Source organism: Telmatherina bonti (assembly GCF_933228915.1).
Source record: "Telmatherina bonti genome assembly, chromosome: 8".
Classification (NCBI taxonomy): Eukaryota; Metazoa; Chordata; class Actinopteri; order Atheriniformes; family Telmatherinidae; genus Telmatherina; species Telmatherina bonti.
The window spans coordinates 11,805,718-11,827,230 of NC_136626.1; the positions used below are offsets into that span (position 1 = coordinate 11,805,718).

Genomic DNA, 21,513 nt, shown 5'->3' on the forward strand with positions numbered 1-21,513 from the left:
ACATATATAAATATATATATATATATAAATATATATAAATATATATATAAATATATATATATATATATATATATATATATATATAAAAATATAAATATAATATATATATATAAATATAAATATATATATATAAATATATAATGCTAAAAAGCATTAAGTACAAATACTTGACATCTTTTTACAGTCTTGAACAGCAAGATAAAAACTCACCCAACTCCTCTCCCTGCTGTTGTGACCTCAGAGTTTCCTTCAGCTTCCTCAGTGATGCCTCCCTTTCAGCCAAAAGTGTGGTCAGTCTTAGTTTTCTGGAAGTAAAGGCAAGTCTGATCAGTATTTAACATGAGTGAACAACAAAACCAAAATCTCACTTATCTTTTTGCTTCACAGGCAAAAACACACACACACAACTTCACAAAAATGGACATTTAAATACAATCAACTTCAAAAACAAAAAAATGTATTCAGCGTTCGTACTGTTGTTCATGATCATCTGATGCTAAAGTGAGTTTCATCTTCATCGCAAACAGCTGATTCCTAGCATCACCCAGTGCAGCTGAGATGGAAGAAGAGTTTTTCTGAAATAGAAAAAAACAGGTTAACAAATATCAAAACAATAACAGCAAAAGACATCTGTGTCAGAAAGCTGACAAAATTCCCTGACAAAAATGTTGCTATTTTAAAGAAGATCAGCCTAATAAATCAAAAAACATAGTAACCCCCCCCCCCCAAAAAAAAATCCTATTCTAAAACACTTTCTGAATATTAACACATGAAGTTACAGACTTCCAACAGCGTATATACAGTATCTACATTTATAGATAGAAAAATCTATACCTCAGCCTCTTCCAGACTGCTCTTCAGGGTTTGGATTGTGACCTCTTTCTGCTTGAGAAGTGCACAAGTATCCTGCAGTTCATTCTGCAAGTGTAGGATGGCCTGTTTATGGTTGGACACTCTGTCAGCGTTTGTCTGCTCGTCCTCCAGCTCTTCAATTTGTAGATGCAGAACCTGAAAATGAACAAAAACAAACATCGGCTGGGGCGAGGCTCGAACGGTGGTCTTTCTGTGTGGAGTTTGCATGTTCTCCCCGTGTTAGTGTGGGTTCCCTCCGGGTACTCCAGCTTCCTCCCACCGTCCAAAGACATGTTAAGTTAATTGGTTAATCTAAATTGTCCCTAGAAGTGAGTGTGAATGGTTGTTTTTCCTTCTATGTGTTAGCCCTGCGATGGACTGAGGACCTATCCAGGGTGAACCTTCCTCTCGCCTGAAGGATAGGCGCCGACCTCAACCCTTGATCAGGTTAGGCAGTTCACATCATGAATGAATGAACACACTAAGTCACCATCAGGCAAAAATGCAAACATCCTCCTGACAATAATAGATCTGCTTTATATTGCAGCACTCGAAGCAACTGAATCCATTATTCCTTTACTCCACATTCAGGTTAGTTTTTATCTGACAGCCATTTTTAGATGACTCAAAAGAAAACTATGATCGGAAAACTGGTTAGAAAGGCAGCTATCACATACTGAAACACCAACGCCCGTGATCAGATGTGTCAACTTACTTTGATATTTTCTTCTGCTTGTTGGAGCTGTACACTAAGGTGCTGGTTGTCCTGGAGCAGGGACACTTCTGTTTTCAGAGGAACTCCCTCCATTGTCTGCAGCAGGGTGGAAGTCTTACTTTTCTCCTCTCTGAGCTGAGATGCAGCCTGAGCTGCCAGCTGCTTCAATTTTTCAAACTGCTCATTCTGCTCAACAATGGACTGCATGTGGAGAGAAAAGCAAATTGTGAGGATAATTCAAAGTCAAACATACAGTATGATCAAGTTTATTATAACCTTTCTCTTCCAGGGAAGCAGTTAATCACTTAAAGCCCACCTGTATAAGCATCCTTTTGTTTTCCAACTCTGCCGCTCTTCGCACATGCTCTCGTTGGAGAATGCTTTCTAACAAACTGAAGTTAACTGGCTGCTTAGTGATCACAACCAGAAGCTCCTCCTGGAACGTCTCTCTTTCAGAGATCTCAGCTTTCATCTCACGGAGATAAGAAGCCAAGTTGTCTGTCAGTTCCTCCAAAATGCTGTCCATTTGCTGCAAACAAAGCATTAATGAGAAATGATCAAAATAGCACAGATGGAGAAACAAATTCCTTATGCAGTCACATAAAATCAGGAGATCACAGGTTTAAAAGGGGCTTATTTGGATGAAATGCGTGATTTAATCTGAAAAAAACAAAACAAAAAAAACAAACATATTCATGTTTCAAATTTTTACCATTTTAAGATAAGACTGTCACTCTGACTCTGTTTTGATGCCTTTTAACTGATCATACGTTAAACAGGCAACATTATACTGTTATTTCCCATCATGGTCAGAGGTCAGTGGTGACAACACTGACATCAGCCTATGTTTTGGTTTTGATGTGTTCCATTAAATCAATTTGATGGAGGGATTGATGACTGAGGTGAACAAACAAGCAGAGCTACAAAACTACAAAAGCGAAGCAGAAGATCTGCCAGTTAACTACACACCAACTGGTTGAAATAAAGGGATTAAAAGTATACATCACATTTCAGCCTGTACTTCCAATGTTGTAAATTGTGCTAAAGATCGCTGTTTAAATGTCAGAAATACGGAAGAGCTCACCTGCAGGTAAAGCTGCCGCTTGTCCAAAAGCTCATTCATTCTGAATTTCCATAGTGAGTGAAAGTCCTCATCTTTGACAGAATACTTTGGGGCTTGTACTCTGCACAGCAGCAGGTCCTGCAGTCGCCTTTCCTCAAAAATGGCCAAATCTTTCTCCACCAACTCATTAAAGATTACTCTGTAGCCAAGAGGCTGCAGTTTTAGTTGCTCCTGAAAAAGCAAAGAGGACAGCCAAAGTTATTAGTATACTACTGATGAGAAAAAGACATCCATGAATCCTGAAATGAAAATATTTAGCCACATTTACCTGAATTCTAATCAAACTATGAACAATCTCCATTCCCAGATCACACACAGCATCATAGGATTCTATTGTCGGTTTTGGGAACGAGCCCATGTACATCTGCTTCCAAGACCACTTCTCTCTCAGAGCCTTGTCCAGGGGGGTGGGTTTATACATCTTAGAATTGTTTATAAATTGTTGGAATTTGCCAAGAGACTCCTACAACAATTAAAGTTCAATTAAGTTAGTTCTAAAGAAAACAAAATGTTGTTATCTTTCAGCACCAGCGCTTTCCAAATGAAAGCAAACTGTGCATCACCTGAAGGTGGTCGGTAGAGTTCTGCAGCTGTGACCACAGAGTCTCGTGGACTTCTTTGGTGATCTGTCCTGCAGTGATTGGCTGCTCTTTAGGGGGTGAGATGGATCCTCTTACTTCACTCAGGAGCTGAAAGTTTAAAAAGTTAATTGTTAAAGACACCAACACTCAGGTTTGCCACATTTTGACTGGAAATGCTGTGGAAGTGAAGGTTTCTACACAAAGTGGCACCAGCCACCTATGAAATCTCATCAAACACCCCAGGTCCCACCTCAGGTGACTGACAGGTCACTGAAGGAGAAGGACAGATACATCTTTCCACACCTGCATGCATCACCAGTACCACTATACCGGTTTGAAGTATCTAGTTTCCTAATTAGTCATCCTTATAAAATATAGAAATTTGGCTGCACATAGGAGATTTTGTCCCTGTGGAACTACAACTACTAATGTTATTAACCTGATGTTAGCATGAAGCTACGTAGCAGTGCTAATCTAGTTAAAGTAGCACATGCTTAGTTTCAAACCAACACGGGGAAACATTTAATTTTCAGTGACTGTAATTAGGGAAGGACTACATATCAAGTCAGATAATCAAGATTTTTACATTGGAGCTGAAATTTTTTAAAGATACTTGAGTGTGCACCAGTATCAACCATAGACTGTATATAAAAAGGACGTATCAACTTTACTTAGCAGTGACTAAGCTAGAGCTAAATATCCCAGAGTCATTCAAGAAAGTGTTTCTAACTTTTAAGACGACAATTGACACAGATCAGGTCAAGACTGATGCCTGCCCTTGTATCAGCGGTCCCACAGCTTCCAAGGTGGAGCTAGCCTCACAAGGATCCAGTCTGTCACCAGACAGTAAGCCAGAACTGATGCTCCAACTATCACATCAAGCTCCACATACTGCACCCCAAAACAGCAGCCTACCTTTCGATGGACCTTTTTCAACTTGTTGCAAATATTTCCACTCTGTGATGGGGATTAATGTAAACATAAATTATTTCTCATGTCTCTAGTGTGACCAGTTATCACAGCAGTGTATGTGAATGTGTTTAAAAGAAGAGCACAATTTCTAATAATATGGCCTCTCCTGATAAAGTCTTTCCCACCATCTGGCCTTTAAGTAGAAAAGTCTAGCACCACCACTGCTACTGAAAAGGAGGGTTATAGTTGTATTTTATGAGAAGTCAAGAGCTGGCATGATCTAGCTTCCCTTTTTAATATCTAGTTTTCTAGAGTATAAAACATAGAAACAGCTTTTCAGCCTGTACTTACTTCTCTGTCTTGTAGCTCTACATCTCCTTTTTCAGTCTGCACCTGTTGGCTGATTTTTTCCGGAACAGCTGAGATCTGTAATCAGATGGACACATTTAATCTTGTTCTCCACATAATCAGTGGCTGTCAATGTGATACGTACCATCTTCATCCTTTCCTCCAGCTCTGCTCTGAGCTCTTGCTTCTCCTGGGTCAGTCCCTGCAGAGTCTCTAGCACCTGGTCTCTCTCCCGACTGAGGGACGTCACTTTGGACTGCAGTAAATCCACCTCTTCTTTAAAGGCTTGAGTGTTTGTTTCCTTTAAAGAGAGCAGATGATCTCTCTCTGTTTCTGTGTAGTGCAGCTGTTCTGTTAAAGTTTTTATCTGTAAAGAAGGAGAGCGTCATCATTCATCACAGAAGCACATTACATCTCGGAGTGGGTAGAAAGTAAACAACCACACACACCATACTGCTTTACAAACCTCATTCTGTAGTGTAAGCACTCTGCCTTGGAGTTCTTCTTCAAGATGCGTTTTATCCTGTCTCAGTTCTTCAACCATGTCTTGCAGCTGATCTCTCTCCTTACCAAGTGATGTTAAACTGGACTCCAGTTCTTCCATCTTGTTTGTGATGGTCTGCCTCTCAGACTGCAGAAAGTCTCTTTCTGCTGTAACAGTCTCCAGTTTCTTTACCAAATCATTTATCTGTGAAGGAAAATTTAAACTCATCATCTGGCTCTGGAAACAGCAGCATTTCTTTCAAATGATACAAGACTAACCTGTTGATCTAAAGAGATCTCCTTCTCCTTATTTATTTTTTCTAGATCAGAGTTCATAATTATCTGTTCTTGGAGCTTTTCTTGAACTGTCTTCAGCTGGTTTTCTGTGGAATACACCTGAAAACAAAAATAAACTGTTCATTAGTTTCTACAGCATGTCCAAACTCCACTTTCCACTTAATTTGTAATTAGCCTGTGTAAAGGTATTTTGTTAACATTTGAGCAGTGTGAGCAGATTAAAAGCATTAAGAAAAGCAGAACATCATTAATGCTCCATCACTGTTGTGATAAAGATAATTTCACAGAATCCAAGACTAACTTCTGCCTGCACCGTTTCCAGCCTTTCCTCCATGTCTGCTTGGAGTTGCTGCTGCTCCACTCTGAGGTCCTGCAGAAGCTGCTGCAGCTGATCTTTCTCTTCGGTTAGCAACGTGACTCTGAACAACACCTTCTCCTTTTCTGAGGACATTTCACCAGCGGCATCTTTCTCAAGCATCAGAGCACGATTTTCTGCTCTTGCACTTTCAAGCTCCTTGGTCAGAGTCTTTATCTGTGTTAATGAGGGGAGATTTGGTTTAAAAAAAAAAATAAATAAATAAAAAAAGAATGTTGCAGGAAGATCAGGAAAAAAACAAAATAAAACAAAGAAGAAAAAAATAAAAAACACCTGTTGAGCTTGCCGTTCTTGATTGATTTGTTCCATGTCAGAATTGCTTTGTTTCAGTTCATGAAGTTGCTCCTGAAGTGAATGTAGATGGTTCTCAGTCTCTGTGGTCTAAATCAGTCGAGAAAAGTGCATGAAAATCTGAGTGAGCTTTTAAAGAAAAAAAAGTTCAAATGTTTAACAAAAGAAAGAAAAAAACAAAAACCAAGCACTCACACACACACATATAACATATATACAAGTTTTTGCACCATCACCTACAACCAAAGTTCTCAAAAGATCTTTGACTTTCCATGTACCACATTGGGAGTGAGCTCTCACCATCTCCCTGCTGTGCTGCAGATCAGCCTCGGCCTTATTCTTCTGCTCCGTGACCACCAGGAGAGCTTCCCGTAGCTCTGCAATCTGCTGACGACAATAGTCTCATTTCTTAAAACACTTCTTTTCACATACAAGCCAAACAAATAATCAGTTCTGGAAAACCCATGAACTTTGAACAAATTCGCGGTTTCAATTAAAAGCTTGACTACGCCCCATTGACTGTTCAGTCATTTTCTATTCTACTGTCTCATTCAATTAAGGGTTGCGGGGGCTGGAGCCTATCCCAGCATTCACACAAGAGTGATGTGATAGAAAAAAATTTGTTAAAATGGAGGAAAACTACATATAGTTTTTGTAAAAGATGTCCGATATCAGAATACCAATGTGGCACAACTCAGTCACAAAAGTATCTGTATCAGTTGGTATTGCTGTTGGACAAAAACCGTATAGTCGGTAAAACAAAAACAAAAATTCAGCTTTGACTACTTATACAGTAGTCTTAAAATTCCCTCTTGCTTTTGGGCTGAACTGACTGACAAGCAATATGCAAAACACTCCTGCCATTACCTCTTCCTGAAGTTGAGTCAATTTCTCATGATCCTCTTGAAGTCCTGATGTAACTTCTGTTTGGGCATGTTGGGTCAGAGACAACTGGAAAAGAAAATTAACTTACTTTTTCTCAAGATGAGCTGGAATGCAAAGTGTTTGAAATGAAAACATTGGAGACAAACCATTTCTATTTTTTCTTCAAACTCTTCTCTCAGCTGCTGCTTCTCCTGTTTCAGTCCCTCCAGTATTTCCTGAAGCTGATCCCTCTCAGCGCTGAGTAAAGTGACTTGACACAACAGCTTCTCCAACTCCTCCGCTGATCCATGAGAGTTGGCTTCCCTCTCAGATAGCATACTGTCTCTCTGCTGCTCAGTGAACTCAAGTTTCTCTGTTACAGCTTTAATCTGTAAAGACGAGAAGCGGATCCTTTTAAAAAAATTTTTTGCCATTTTGGTCCAAAAGATTAGTTTTTAATGTAAAAATGCAACCCAAACTCTTGATCTCAAGCCCATGAGGACATATTTCCAGCCTCTGTTGTCAGATTATGAGGATACAGTGGTATAAAATTAATGCATCAATAGATGTAACAGCATGAAGGCCAACCAACAGTGACCAAGCTTTTTCTCATCTGCAGATCATTTTCTCTAGGCTTTTTGGAGAGAAAAACATTGGCAAAACCCAGAAATTCTTTTTAAATATTTACACTTTTTCCTACACTTATTTTTTGGTAGAGATCTATGATACAATTTACCTGCTATCCTCAAAACCAACTTCCACTCAAGTGGTTTTTGGCATAGCTGTGCATTAACATTGACTTTATTCAGGCTATAAAAAGACTTTTTTTTTTAAAAATCCTTTTCAGACAGACATACTTTCTGATCAGTTGTTGATCTTTGGCTCCTGATTGGATATTAACATTGATTTAATATATCCAACTGGTGGAAAGTTTGACAGAAAGTGCCTTCAACTGTCTGTACAGAGCTGCAGGAAACTGAATCTCATCAGTAAAAGTAGTCACAAACCTCAGTTTGAAGAGTTGCCACTGTCTCCTCCAGCTCTGCTCGAAGTTGTAGCTTCTCCTTTTTCAGGCTCTCCAGCACCTCCTCCAGCTGATTTTTCTCCTCACTGAGAGAAGCAACTCTGTAGTGCAGCGTCTCCATCTCCTCGTTGGATGACTGACTACTTCTTGTGTTTTCGGACAGAAGACAGTCTCTTTCTGCTTGCACACTCCCAAGTTCTTCAGTAAGAGTCTTAATCTGCCATATAATGAATGAATTTAAGCATTCATTGCAACAACATTCCCCATCACATACATCAGCATTAAACCTCAATGGTTTCGGAAGATTTAGATCCCGTTTCTCGTATATCAGCACATTCTTACATTTGCTTTCAGCTCTTCCAGCTGTGAGTGAATATCAGGTTCATCCTGTTTAGATGACTGGGCTGACTTCAGAAGTTTGATCTGCTTTGCTAGTTCCCGATTCTCCCCCAGAGATTTTCTCAGCTCTTCTTGATTCTCAATCATCTGTTTGACAGAAAATTTTGCTTTATGGAGATGCAGTCAGAATACAAAGCCGTTTCATAAAATGAATCCCAAGATGAGACATTTTAGCAGCATGATTTGCAGAGGGAAACAGATTTACTTACCAACTCCACATTTTCCTGAAGGTCCAGTTTGAGTTGGTCTCTCTCTGTGGTGAGAGAAGCCACAGTAGAGAGCAGCTTTTCCATTTCCTTTGAGTGAACACTCAACATTTGCTCAGCCTCTTTCTCCTGCGACAGTCTCTGTTTATACAAAATGGACGTTTAACAAGTCAGACTGTTTATCAGTCTTAAGTTTATCATACTGAAGAAAAACTTCTCACTCACATGTTGCTCAAATTCAGACTCCTTCTGCTCCAAAACGCTCATGAGATCCAAGTTCTTCTGTTTCTGTTCCTGGACTTCACATTGCAGAGACTCTATCAGACATTTTGACTCTGTGGCCTGAAAGAAAGAAAATAAAGAAACAGGAAGAAAAAAAAGGCTCTTATTTAATTGGGGGGGGGGGGGGGGGGGGGGGGGGGAACGGGACGGACAACTACATGTCTACAGAAAAGAAGTGAGAACAATTTTTTTTTTTTTTTTAAATCACAAAATGTAAACTATTCAGAAAAAAATCCTGATGTTACATCTAACAATGTTTAAAAATTATATCCAGGCAGGATCTCCTTCACAAATGTAAAAACAACTTAGCACTGAAAAGACAGAATCTGGAAGGAACTGTGCTCAGTCAGTGAGTCTGTAAAACTGATGGCATCTTTTCCCCCAAAGTCTCAAAATCTCCCAACTCTGATGTCAGAAAAAAGACAAGATGTTGGTCTTAACCTGCAATGTTTCGCTCTTCCCCCAATTAACTCTACCTGAAGACGGCCCTTTATACAAAAAAAGATTCAAGCCATTTTATACTGTATGAATCTCTGGTTACATTTAAATAGAACCATCCTGCAGCCATTAAAACTGGAAATTTATAGGATCTACCTGTTTTGTTAAGCTGTCCACCTTATCTGGAAGAGTCTGAAGTGAAGCTAGCTCCTCCAGCTGAGCTTTCAGTGTTTCCTCTGCTTTTTGGGAAGTTTTCAGCTCTTGAGTCAGACTGGCTACTGTTCTCTCAAGTGTCATACCATCTATCAGATCTGTAGAGAGAAATCCTTTTAACTTTAACCTAAATTTACAGGATGGCAGCCTCCACTGATGTAATATAAACATCTAGATTCAACATTACTTTGAGGAACTTTGCCATCCAGCAGAGAAGTGAGCTTGGTGTTTTCATCAAATGCAATATTCAGTTCTTTTTGGAGATCCATTTCCATCTTTTTGTAGCGCGATTTCTCCATTTCAAGCTGAGAACGCAGGCTAGTCATCTCAGACTGAACTTTCTTAAAGTCAGCAGTGAGGGTTACCTAGACAGAAGATAAAAATGATGATCATTATCACACCAGAAACGTGAAAAGTAGCTCGCTTCTAATCAGCACGCTGTGCTTCATGATGCTACTAACATTCCTCTCCTTCAGATCAATGTTCTGGCTACGGAGGACTGCCCATTCCTTCTTTGTGTCTCTGCTGACCCCTTCGGCATCTTCCAGAGAGCGCCGAAGCCTCGTCACCTCCTGCACCAAGTCTTTACCGTTCTATAAGAAAGGAGCAAGATCCCATAGATTTTTTTTAATCACAGGCTAATCATTTCATCATGTCAGCTGGTTTCATAAAACCCTTCACACTCCAAAATAGAGGTACCAGCTTGTACCTAAAAAGGTACAAATGCTTGTCGCTGGGGGTGTACTCTTTGGAGAGACATTTCTGTACCCTTCAGTTCTGGTCTATTTTTGTACCTTATCAAGTTCAACCTCACCTTATCAAGTTATGTTTTTTTATGTTTTCATAGGATTAGGCCTGGTCCATGCAACTTAGCAATATTATCTTATCTTTAATCTAGAAATAATTTCCAAAAACTCAAAATACTGACCAGACATACACTTAGTTTGCTGCATCTGACCTTCATTGTCTGGTGTAGTAAATGACTGTTAAGTAGTACTACTGTCATCACTCAACTCTGCTCTAGTTTGTAACATTACAGCCATAACATTACATTTTTCAATGCTGCAGGTACCCTTATGGTCGAAATGGTACAAATTTGTATTTTATGTCACTTTGAACCCTTTTTCGTACTCTGAAGGTGTGCTTCTGGTCTCTTAAAGACCAGTATTGTACTTTTGAGAGAACATTTCTTTAAAATGTACCTATAGGTACAAAAATGTCCTTATCTTGTACCTCTATTTTTGAGAGTGTTGTGCAACGAGGGCTCATATTGACACTCAGTTAGCCGTCATGGAGAACACTATCAACCTTTTTTATTTTAATCCTCGTCCATTTGGTCGGAAAATCCGCTTTCTTTAGAGATACTGTGAATTAGTAAACAAATTCTGATTTGGATCAAAGTGGACTTTGATCCAAGTCTACTTCAGGTCTGCCAGGTTCAAGAGGACCAAATACAGGAACTGAAATACAAAAGTCCTGTGATGGACTATTGACCTGCGATGGATTGGCGCCCTGTCCAGGGTGTACCCTGCCTTTTGCCCAAAAGACTGCTGGGATAGGCTTCAGCTTCCCCGTGACCCTTCATCGGATTAAGCGGATAAGATAGGATAATAACTGACTGAACTACAAAACAAAGTGGGCATTGCAAGTAAACCGCCAAAATATCTACGTCAGCCGTGCTTTATTTCTTTCTGCATCTACCATATCACAATTGTGAGAGCCCATCACACACCATGAAGATACTGCATGTGTTAGTGATGACTATGTTTTAATATTCTACTGCTTTAACACAAGTCTGAACACCATATTCTACATTAATCATATCATTAATAGATCTTTTATATTCAATTTAGTAGTAGAAATTTCTGTTCATCTTCTCTCTTATGATGTGTTTTAAGTTGTGGGTATCCTTCTGAACATGTTCTGGTTGAGCAACTTGAAGTTAAAACTAAATATTGCTCGTTTGGGGCAACATGACCCCAGTAAAGGATCTGGGCAGGAGGCTCACTGACAGTAATGATGTGCAAGAACCATATTTCAAGATATCTAAAGGATGGCGACACTTTCCATATACCCCCAAGAGCAAGTTTGTCCAAAGACTTTAGTTTAAAAGGATCCCTCTCCGACCTTGTGTTCAGAGCGCCTTCAGAACTGTCGGATACAGACTCCTCCTGAACGGGGCTCTCTGATTGCAATCGTAGAACTATGCTGTTCTTTTATTCACTTATTTGGTTATCAGTACTCAATTCTGACTGTTATGTGTATCAGGACAAGGAAGAGGGATTAGGCCATGCTGTATTTGTTTGGGCATGTGACAATGATGCAGCACAGAGTGTGGGGTGTTTAACTGAAGCAGAGAAGCTATTTTCAGTGGTGTTTGTTTTTCCATGGTGCTGAAATGATACTATAAAAGCAGCATGTGATACTTGTAAAGTAATGAGGTTGATGCCGATTCAAAATACTCAAACACCATCTATTTGATAGGTCATCTGAAAACCACCATCCAGAGATATATAAACAATGGTGGTGCACCGCTAGCATTGATGAAAAAGTACCATCAACTAATGCAATACCTGCAGTAAAGATGGAAGATACCAATTTTTTTCCTGTTGATACAATACAATGTTTTATCAGTAATAATCTTCATTAAAAGCAGCCATGTTGACAAGATTTAGAAAGAAACACATGTACCATCCTTTGAAGTTCCTCCTCAAATTCAGTTTTTTTTTTCAGCTCCTCTGACAGAACTTTCATTTAATTCATATAAATAAATTTACATCATAATTACATATTTCAACCAAATTTAATTAAAAGTTTTCTTTTTCAGATTAGCAATCAGAATACGTGCTTCTTCAGCACGTCATCTTACCTGAATCTCCTGGAAACTGAGCTCCAAGGATTCCCGAGCCTTCTTCAGGTTAGAGATTTCATTTTGCAACTCTGCCTGAGGGCCAAAAAAAAAAAATACAGTTTATATATATATATATATATATATATATATATATATATATATATATATATATATATATATATATATATATATATATATATGTATGTATGTATGTATGTATGTATGTATGTATGTATAAAAAACACAACAACAAATGAAATATCTCCAGTAAAAAAAACAAAAACGTATTAGCTAATCAAATTTAAGATAAGCATCTGCTTTTCATCAACTCTGTTTCAGCTCCTACCAAACTTTACCTCATGGTCTTTTCTGAACCCATCCTCCAACATGATGAACTCTTCTAATTCCTTCCTCTCCTTCAGTTCCTTTGACAGAGCAGCATTCGCTTGTTCTAAATGTTTATTCTTCTCCACCAACACACTCAGCTCCTGTTTCACACAGTCCCTTTCAATGACCAACATGTCCTGTTTAAATAAAAAAAAAACAAAAAAAAAAACAACACAATTCAGCATGTTTTAACAGTATTAAAATGCTTTCATATGAAATGTAGGAACATTTTATAGTCCTATATAGAATATCATCTCTCCTGCTACTCTCATGCACCAGTGTATACAAAGTCAAAGTGCAATGAGTTTTTGCACTACTTTCTTCATAAGTTCCCCTCCATCTGGTCAGGTATGTCTCAGTATCATGCTTGTATTTAGTTTACTTCTGAGATCTGATCCTCTGTTGCTCCCGTTATCTTACAGGACATTTGTTTAACTGCTTTCAAGTTGTTTAAATGTCCTCCCTACATATTTATTGGTTTTTAACATTTTCAGCTCCAGTATTGTTGACATACCTCTAGTTCCATCTCTAAACTAGATGCAGTTGAATCAGTGTTAAATATCAGTCTGGATCTATTTCTTCAAAGCAGCCAAAAGTCAAAATCCAAATAAATTTTTTTATTTCCATTTTTAAAAATAGTTTCTCATTAGTGCAGATATTTACACTTACTGCGATTTGAACCAGCTTTTCCATACACACATCATGGGTGATACCAGACATAAAACTGTCATGATTATGACTGTGGCGAACAGAATCTCCTAAGTCATTAAACTGAAAAGGGTTGAAGTCACAGCAAGGACATTATCGGTCATTACCTTCTCTAAGGTAAACGTTTCACACAGCTCAATGGCCTCTGCAAACTGTTTCCGGATCTACAAAACACACACACACACCATTTACACCATTTAATCAGACCATTAATCACAGTCAAAGACATTTTTTTAATAAAAACACATTAATGTCAGAGAACAGCTTACCTGCTGAGTTTCACAGTTACTCTGTTCTTCCAGCCGTCTGTCCAGATTAGCAAGTCTGGATTTCAGACTCTCAATGGTCTCTAACTTCTCCTGAGCTTCAGTTTGCATCAGCATCTCCAGTTCTGCAACCTTCTGTTCCATTATGTGAGCTTCCTTCTGCTTTTCCTGAGCTTCAGTGTGTCGCAACAACTCCAGTTCTGCAATCTTCTGTTCCATTATGTGAGCTTCCTTCTTCTCCTGGGCTTCAGTTTGCAGCAGCATCTCCAGTTCTGCTACCTTCTGTTCCATTATGTGAGCCGCCTCCTGCTTCTCCTGAGCTTCAGTTTGCAGCAGCATCTCCAGTTCTGCTACCTTCTGTTTCATTTTGTGAGCTTCCTTCTGCTTCTCCTGGGCTTCAGTTTGCATCAGCATCTCCAGTTCTGCTACCTTCTGTTTCATTATGTGAGCTTCCTCCTGCTTCTCCTGAGCTTCAGTTTGCAGCAGCATCTCCAGTTCTGCTACCTTCTGTTTCATGTGAGCTTCCTTCTGCTTCTCCTGGGCTTCAGTTTGCAGCAGCATCTCCAGTTCTGCTACCTTCTGTTTCATTATGTGAGCTTCCTTCTGCTTCTCCTGGGCTTCAGTTTGCAGCAGCATCTCCAGTTCTGCAACCTTCTGTTCCATTATGTGAGCTTCCTTCTTCTCCTGAGCTTCAGTTTGCAGCTTCAGCTGCAGCTCCGCCACTTTACCATCCAATGCCTCAACATTTTTAATGGCCTCCTCCTTCTGTTGACTCACAATTTCGAGCTGCAACTCCAGGTTGGACACCTTCTGTGAAAGCTCACACAATTTTTCATGGGATGCGACATCTCTGGGACTGGGCAGAGAAAAAAAAAATTATATATATGCGTTTATTTAATTTTTATTGAGTTTTTAATGTATAGCTACAATGACAGCAGAAATGACATAATTTGAGGTCTGAGGCAAAGAGTAACAGATTAAGTATATGTTTATCAAGCTCTAGCTCTGACAGACTCAAGTCAATAGGTGTGGAAAATTCCTTAAGGGATTGCAGAAGATTTCACTTCAGAAAGCTCTAATAACCTGTGTTCAAATGTTCAAGTTTAATGCAGGCCTATATGACATGTGATGACTCATCTGGTGTTCCACTAACATTGGAGGTTTTAAGTGCAAATAAGTATAACCAGTCTTCAATCAATATATTAAAATTATATATATATATATATATATATATATATATATATATATATATATATATATATTTTTTTTTTTTTTTTTTCCCTTTAAAGTTTTATAGTGGTGGTACTATAGTCCTTTCCCTTCTTTTTAAAACCACTTTTTGTTTATCAAGACTACAGCTGATTATGAAGTGAAGCAATAAAAATGTTTGAATTTAAACTATTACAAAAACAAAAAAAAAAGTCCCTGTGCGACATGTGGAAAAACACACCTCATATACAGTGAAATGAATATAAACGTACAACCAATGTGGATGCTTATAGAACCTCGAGAGCAGGAATAGCCAAGTCCACTCTGAGAACCACAGCCTGGCAAGTTTGAAAATTTTTCACTTTTCAAGACCCCTCATTCAAATGAACGGGTCATTGAGCAGAACTGAAGCTTTTTTATCCATTTAGTTTGAATCAGGTGTGTTGAAGCAGGGAAATATTTCAAGCCTGTAGGACTGTGGCGCTCTAGGAACTTGACTACCCCTGGCCAAGAGGCAAGTTTGAAATGTGTTCTGCTCTGAATTACTTTTCAGATATCGAACAGATATCAAAATCAGGGAAAAAGAGAAAAAACCCAACTCACTCCTTCATACATTATATATTGGAGATATATAATTGGATAGATAAAATTAGAAATTCACCTCTCTCCAAAGCTTCGAACCGTCACAGAGCTGTGACTCATGTCCATGTCATCTGGTGGCTCCTCAGAAATCATCCAGTGGGAGTCAAAGTACTCATCTGTTCAAGTTTAAACATTTATACATACTTTTTTAACAAATACATACAGAATTACAATGAACACATTCAGTTCTCTCGTTACCTCCCGCCTGTTCCATAAAACAGGAGTCTGCTTTCCTCTTCACACTGAAAGGCTCTACATAACTGTAGTCATACATGTCATCCTCAAAGGCTGAAGGATGGGCAAAACTGAGCATCTTTCCTCCCCACGTAACTCTGCGTTTAGGCATCTAACAGACAAAAACAAGACCCATTACAATCCTGACAGAGCTCAGGTGGACATTCAACCACATTATTCCCATCATGGTTACCTTTTGCACAGGAACCAAGTTTGAGCTAGTAACAATCAGCTTGGTCAAGTTCCTGATCTTGTCTTCTTGTTCCCTCTGGAGCTGATCTTTTTCATGGAGCAGCTGGGAAAGAACCTCTTTTTCTGTAGCTGTGGTCTGTGTTTCTGAAGAAACCTGAAAGAGATCAGTGAATGGTCAGACCAAACTCTGCTCAGATAAAACATGCCAAAGACAACATGTCTTTAATATGACTAATGTGATTTTCATATCTTTATTATGAAATATTCAAAACACTTGCCTCCTCAAGTTGGCGCTTTAGGTCTGTGATTTCATTCCGATACCGTTTGAGCAAAGCGCCCTCATCTGACACCTCCGTCACATGTGGGTCATTCTTCATCTTCTTTGCAGTGCTGGCAAACTAATTAAAAACAGACACCTGTCAACCATCATTTACTTAAAATAAATTCTTGGTTTTATTGCAGTTTATATTAATTACTGTCATTTTAATCTCAACCCAAAATAAATTAATAATAAATAGAATATGGCTAAAATGAAAAATATCAAATTAGTTAAAAATTCATTTAAAAAAAAAATTTTAAATGAAAAATCTTTCATAAACACGATTATGATTCATTTCAGTCAAAAAATACATTGAGACAAAAATCAAATGCAATCATGAATTTAGTTGGAAGAACGTGTTCTGAGAAACCTGCAGCGTGCCGAGGGTCTCATCCAGAGTGGTGGGAGTGATGGTGCAGATGATGAGGGTCTTGGCATTCCCACCCAAGGAATTCTGCAGGATGCGGGTTAGCTTGCTGTCTCTGTAGTTTATAAAACTCCTGAAGAAAAAAATATTCAAGAAATAATTTGTAAATATGATTTAAATAAGCCATTTGTACAAATTACTGTTAAAACTCCAACTACTAATTATTTGCACATGTATTTCTGAGCTAGGTGAACAAAAATGTTTAAAAAGAGCTGAGATAACTCTAAATGTAAAAGTTTACAAATCAGTCGTGCAATGAAATTAAATTCTTAAGTTGAGAAAACTTTACATATTGAGTTCTGAGTACAAACATGCAACTAAGGAGTGATGTCACAACAACCAAACCGCTACAACACGATGTTCTTCACATTAGCTCAACGGAGAAAATGTAAACCATACAGCAACTTTCTTCTGCCTGTTCAACAACAGCAGGTAAGCGTTTTAGAAGTTGCCTTTCAAATTCCATTCCTCAGTGAAAAGTAATCACATTTTGGATCTATCATGTTGTTTAGCTTTACAATTTTGTTAACATTGTGTTGACAAAGAGTAAACTTAAGTTAATTTCAAGTTTTAAGGACTGACTTGTACAGGAACAAAGACTTTGGTGGTGGCGGTGGGCAATGACATTTTTCAGAACTACTGAATTTGATCTGGCATGAGAAGCAATAAAAATTCAAATGTATTTAAAAAAACAAAAAAAAAAACAAAACAAAACAAAACTATTAAATGTCTGACATTTACTTACTTCTGGCCTTCATCTGTTAATTTCTTGATGACCTGCCCAAGTATGAACAAACTGCGATTGATATTGCAGCCTTCTTTGAAACGTGCACCTAGAAAGAAAAGGAAAGATAACTACACAATGATGCAGTCTGTATTCAGGCCCCCAGACTAACTTTAACCATGGTGTGCCAAACCTTGATTTGGATGCAGCAGCAAAAGAAATTTAGGTACACCTCAGTTTTTGGCAAATGTTTTTCAGCAGTTCATTTAAACAAATTTTAAGAATGTATTTTGATCATTATATACAAAAACATCAGGCTCAGCGACCGCAAATATTCTATTCCCTCTGAGCTTCCACCTGTACCACAGTAGAAAAAAAAAACAAAAAAACAAAAAAACAAAGGCAGCCAGGGAAGCAATATAATGTACCACTTTCTTTAAAAAGAAAACAAACACTAACTCAGGTAAAGAGGAAACTGGGAATACACAAAAGTAATTCAGAGAAATAAAGTCCTTCACCAGGTGCGATCAAAAGGAGGGAGAAAAATAAATTAAAAAAATAAACAGTCACATTCAATTTTTTGCTCTAATGCAAAAAAAAAAAAAAAAGTCCCATTAGTGTACTTTTGTTAACACTACAGTCAAGGTGCAACCCCTTGCTTGAATAAACCAAAATTAGATACAGAATTATTTTCTGCCTTACCTTCAGTTCCTGTTTGTCTTGCTCTCTCAGAGCCGGCCAGATCTACCAGATTCTACAAAAAAATATATAAATAAATAAAATCCTTGACCAATTAATTACAAAAACAATTTAAAAAATGAGAAACTACAGCTGGCACAAAGAGAAAACAAGCCAATAACAGAAGGATGTGACTCACTAGATGGGAAACAATGATGGCTCCATCAGCATTTTCACCCGATGCTGGGTCGCTTTTTTCTCTGCTTTCAATAATCTGGGGAAAGTACAGGGATCCATTCAAAAGTTTGGAAACACTCAATAAATTAGTTTTTTTGGTTTTTTTGGGGGGGGGCTTTAAAAGATTGCTGTTTACCATACGAAATATAGTGTGTGAGCGGCTGCTGCGCTGATTCATTTTTGTCTTCTCATAGTGACGGTTCTCTACAAAGACAAAGTATGTGGTTGTTATTTTCAGATAGTAGTGAACGCCATGTAAAAATTTCTTTCGAATAAAAACCGGCCTTACTTTCTCCTTTCCGAACCCAGGCCAGAACCTGAGGAAGACAAGTGACCAGCTCTTCGGTCAGATCAGCCACGTAGACATTTTTCTGCAGAATAAACACAAAACTAAACCATTATGATTGTGTAAAACAAAAGCATTAAATGTCTGTAACCCTAAGATTAAAAGGGGGGAAAAGGAACAGTAAATGCACTGAAGTTCGCGTATTTAGCGATAATATTTGAAATCGCTGCATACTGGCACTGCAATAAATCCACATGGTGTTTTAGAATCATGACTGATGCCTCTTTGTTATGAATCTTGCCAACCATCAATGTACAGGGATGGAAAAGAAGGTTGAACCTGGTTCAGCAGTGATAGCGAGGTAGTAATGGATAACACAAGTCCAACTTTTGTGTTTTCACACAACCCAGCATTTCAAAACTCATTTCAAACAACGCTACAAGGATGGGACAAGTGACTTAAATTATTCAAGAAATTGACCTTAAACCACAACATCTAACCCACTTACACTGTTTGCCTCTCGGATTTCCAAAGGCTTCCTCTTTCTGCTATCAACAAGCAAGTCAGTAACTGTCTCGTTGTAGATCTCCATGTAGGATACTCTGAGAAGGAACTCCTTCTTTGGAAACTTGGATGAAAAAGTGAAGCAATTGTTATGATAAACAATGACCATTTAAAAACCCGCTGCTGCTGGCTTTAAAGTTGTTGGCCAATCCTTACATTTTTAATGGTTTGGAAAACATCTTCTACAGCCAGAGGAATAACTCCAGGAAAACGATCAGACCCCATCATGGTAAAAGTCTTTCCAGATGAAGTCTGACCATATGCAAATATAGTCCCTTAAAAAGAATAACGTCACAGTTAGAAAAATAAAATAAAAACTAAACCAGGACATGACTGCAATGCAATGCTAGTGAGTAAAATTCAATCCTACATGACATGTCTAAGTTCACAACATACCATTATAACCCTCAACAGACGAAACAACTAGAGGCTTTGCAATAGTCTGGTACAGCTGATTAGTTGTTTCTTCAGCAGAGAACACTCGATCTGTGAACGACAAAATAAAAAGTGAACAGCCAACAAATTATCCCAAAGCTCCAACAAGATTCACTCAAAACAATTCTTAATGTGTGAATGCAGCACAGCATACCAAAGCTAAAACGCTTGTTGGAATTTCCATCATCAGTCGGATAAATTGATTTCTCATCACTTTTCCAGAAAAGCTGAACAGGTTCTGCATTCTCCAACAAGCCCCTTTTCTCCCTGTAAGAAAGACAGAAGTGGTATCTTAAAAAGACTATTTGGACAACATCTTCTTTGTTGTAAAGTCATTCAGCAGACGCTTTTCACCAAAGAGACTTGGGTATGTGAGTGACAACAACATCAGAAAGAAATAAAACGGTAGGGGCATCATAATTAAGTGGTAGTCTGAAGGCTGAGTCCAGTTGGACACAGAGGATGCCATGTAGTACTAGAGGTAGTACAATTTATTTTGTCTCCTCTCCTTCCTTAAAATAGTATTGTGTTTAATGACAAAACCACCATTTCACCACACTATACTCTCTTGGGCTTAACTGCACGTAGCTTAATCAGCGCTGAGTTGTGTCAAAGAGCTGGACAAATCTATCCAACTCATTCTGATGAGTAGAAAAGTCAAGCCAAGTATGAATGTGCTCACTGACTCAACAGCTGAGTCTTTCGCTTGCCCTTAAGCAGTGGTATGAATGTGCTCACTGACTCAACAGCTGAGTCTTTCGCTTGCCCTTAAGCAGTGGCTCAATTCAATTCAACTTTATATAGCGTCAGTGGTGTAGTGATCCCTCAAGAAGTGGGTATAGTCTAAATTTTTGCCCTTTATAAAAATAGTAATAATAATTTTAAAAAAAACAAAAAAAAACAATAAAAGTAGCCCAGAAAATGCAGTTTCAGAAACAGTGACATCTAGAATATACAAAAATCCATCAGTATATCTGCTCATCAGCACATCTTTTCTGCTCTTCAGTTTTAGGGAGAAAGAGTTATGGGATAACTAAACCAGACCTGGCACACAGACTGGAGAGAGACAGGCTCATAGACATATATGTATTATGTCTATGTTCAGGCTGAAATTAACGCAGCTGATGGCTGACTGCACCAGCGTAGCATACTGGTAACCTTATCTGAGCTGCTGAGCGACGTAGGTACATATGTAGGATGTTTGTAATTGTGAAAGCAGCATCACAGGGGGGTCTAGAAGTGATTATACTCAATTCTGACAGAAAAATAAGTGTATAGCCTGGACTACACCACTGCCCTTAAGTAAACAAGGACTCCACCGCCAAATAACAACAGAGGAAATTAGTAGTTACTGATTTCATCCCAGGTTGTGTTAGGAGGACTAGGAGTCTTTCACTGGCAGAATACAAAGCAGCATAGCTATATTCTAAGCAGTGAGGGTGTACAGGAGCCCGTTGAGTTGCTGTTTTGTACGCCAGAAACAGAGCTTTGAATTTGATGGGTGTTACGACTGGAAGCCAGTTAAGTAAGAGTTGCAGCGGAATTAAATGAGCTATTTTGGCCTGGTTAAAGACCAGACGTCCTGCTGCATTCCGTTTATCATTAATAAACACAATTTAGTGTTGCTTTGTTTAAATAATTTATCTTACAAAATAAAATAGACCGGAAAGTATCAGCTTACACAAAATAAAATCAAATTCCTTCCTTCAACAACAGTATCTTTTTAGTGGTTCCCAAAGTTCGTCATCTGCTAAGCATTAGCATTAGGTCACGTTAGCGTTTATTTAAAGTGTACCTCGCGAAAAACATACCTTTCCACGAGCGGACGGACTCGAACACATACTCTGACAGCTGATTCGGTCATTTTTGTGCAATGTTAACTCATTAAAAAAGAAACCTGATAACTACTCATCGTAAATTAAGACCATCTAAAAACCAACGGCAAAACAC

General features: G+C 38.4%; 1 protein-coding gene across 1 annotated transcript in view; it reads right to left on the reverse strand.

The window, feature by feature from the left end:
- cenpe (centromere protein E) overlaps window positions 1–21,427 on the reverse strand; it is a gene marked incomplete at both ends in the record, with an annotated part of 25,867 nt that extends 4,440 nt beyond the window's left edge. The window contains 41 exons of the mRNA XM_079245198.1: window positions 211–305; window positions 475–575; window positions 835–1,008; window positions 1,568–1,768; window positions 1,884–2,096; window positions 2,652–2,861; window positions 2,959–3,153; window positions 3,254–3,379; window positions 4,535–4,609; window positions 4,677–4,898; window positions 4,998–5,219; window positions 5,294–5,410; window positions 5,613–5,843; window positions 6,279–6,362; window positions 7,010–7,231; window positions 7,850–8,083; window positions 8,209–8,352; window positions 8,475–8,612; window positions 8,697–8,813; window positions 9,348–9,502; window positions 9,592–9,769; window positions 9,866–9,997; window positions 12,096–12,151; window positions 12,602–12,779; window positions 13,458–13,514; window positions 13,620–14,472; window positions 15,487–15,583; window positions 15,666–15,813; window positions 15,895–16,047; window positions 16,172–16,291; window positions 16,583–16,712; window positions 17,385–17,472; window positions 18,066–18,117; window positions 18,241–18,315; window positions 18,415–18,482; window positions 18,568–18,649; window positions 19,073–19,192; window positions 19,285–19,403; window positions 19,525–19,614; window positions 19,718–19,830; window positions 21,375–21,427. Of these exons, the coding sequence (XP_079101324.1) occupies window positions 211–305; window positions 475–575; window positions 835–1,008; window positions 1,568–1,768; window positions 1,884–2,096; window positions 2,652–2,861; window positions 2,959–3,153; window positions 3,254–3,379; window positions 4,535–4,609; window positions 4,677–4,898; window positions 4,998–5,219; window positions 5,294–5,410; window positions 5,613–5,843; window positions 6,279–6,362; window positions 7,010–7,231; window positions 7,850–8,083; window positions 8,209–8,352; window positions 8,475–8,612; window positions 8,697–8,813; window positions 9,348–9,502; window positions 9,592–9,769; window positions 9,866–9,997; window positions 12,096–12,151; window positions 12,602–12,779; window positions 13,458–13,514; window positions 13,620–14,472; window positions 15,487–15,583; window positions 15,666–15,813; window positions 15,895–16,047; window positions 16,172–16,291; window positions 16,583–16,712; window positions 17,385–17,472; window positions 18,066–18,117; window positions 18,241–18,315; window positions 18,415–18,482; window positions 18,568–18,649; window positions 19,073–19,192; window positions 19,285–19,403; window positions 19,525–19,614; window positions 19,718–19,830; window positions 21,375–21,427 (6,238 nt within the window). The remainder of the gene's footprint in view (window positions 1–210; window positions 306–474; window positions 576–834; window positions 1,009–1,567; window positions 1,769–1,883; window positions 2,097–2,651; window positions 2,862–2,958; window positions 3,154–3,253; window positions 3,380–4,534; window positions 4,610–4,676; window positions 4,899–4,997; window positions 5,220–5,293; window positions 5,411–5,612; window positions 5,844–6,278; window positions 6,363–7,009; window positions 7,232–7,849; window positions 8,084–8,208; window positions 8,353–8,474; window positions 8,613–8,696; window positions 8,814–9,347; window positions 9,503–9,591; window positions 9,770–9,865; window positions 9,998–12,095; window positions 12,152–12,601; window positions 12,780–13,457; window positions 13,515–13,619; window positions 14,473–15,486; window positions 15,584–15,665; window positions 15,814–15,894; window positions 16,048–16,171; window positions 16,292–16,582; window positions 16,713–17,384; window positions 17,473–18,065; window positions 18,118–18,240; window positions 18,316–18,414; window positions 18,483–18,567; window positions 18,650–19,072; window positions 19,193–19,284; window positions 19,404–19,524; window positions 19,615–19,717; window positions 19,831–21,374) is intronic.
- Between the last annotated feature and the right edge of the window lie 86 nt (window positions 21,428–21,513).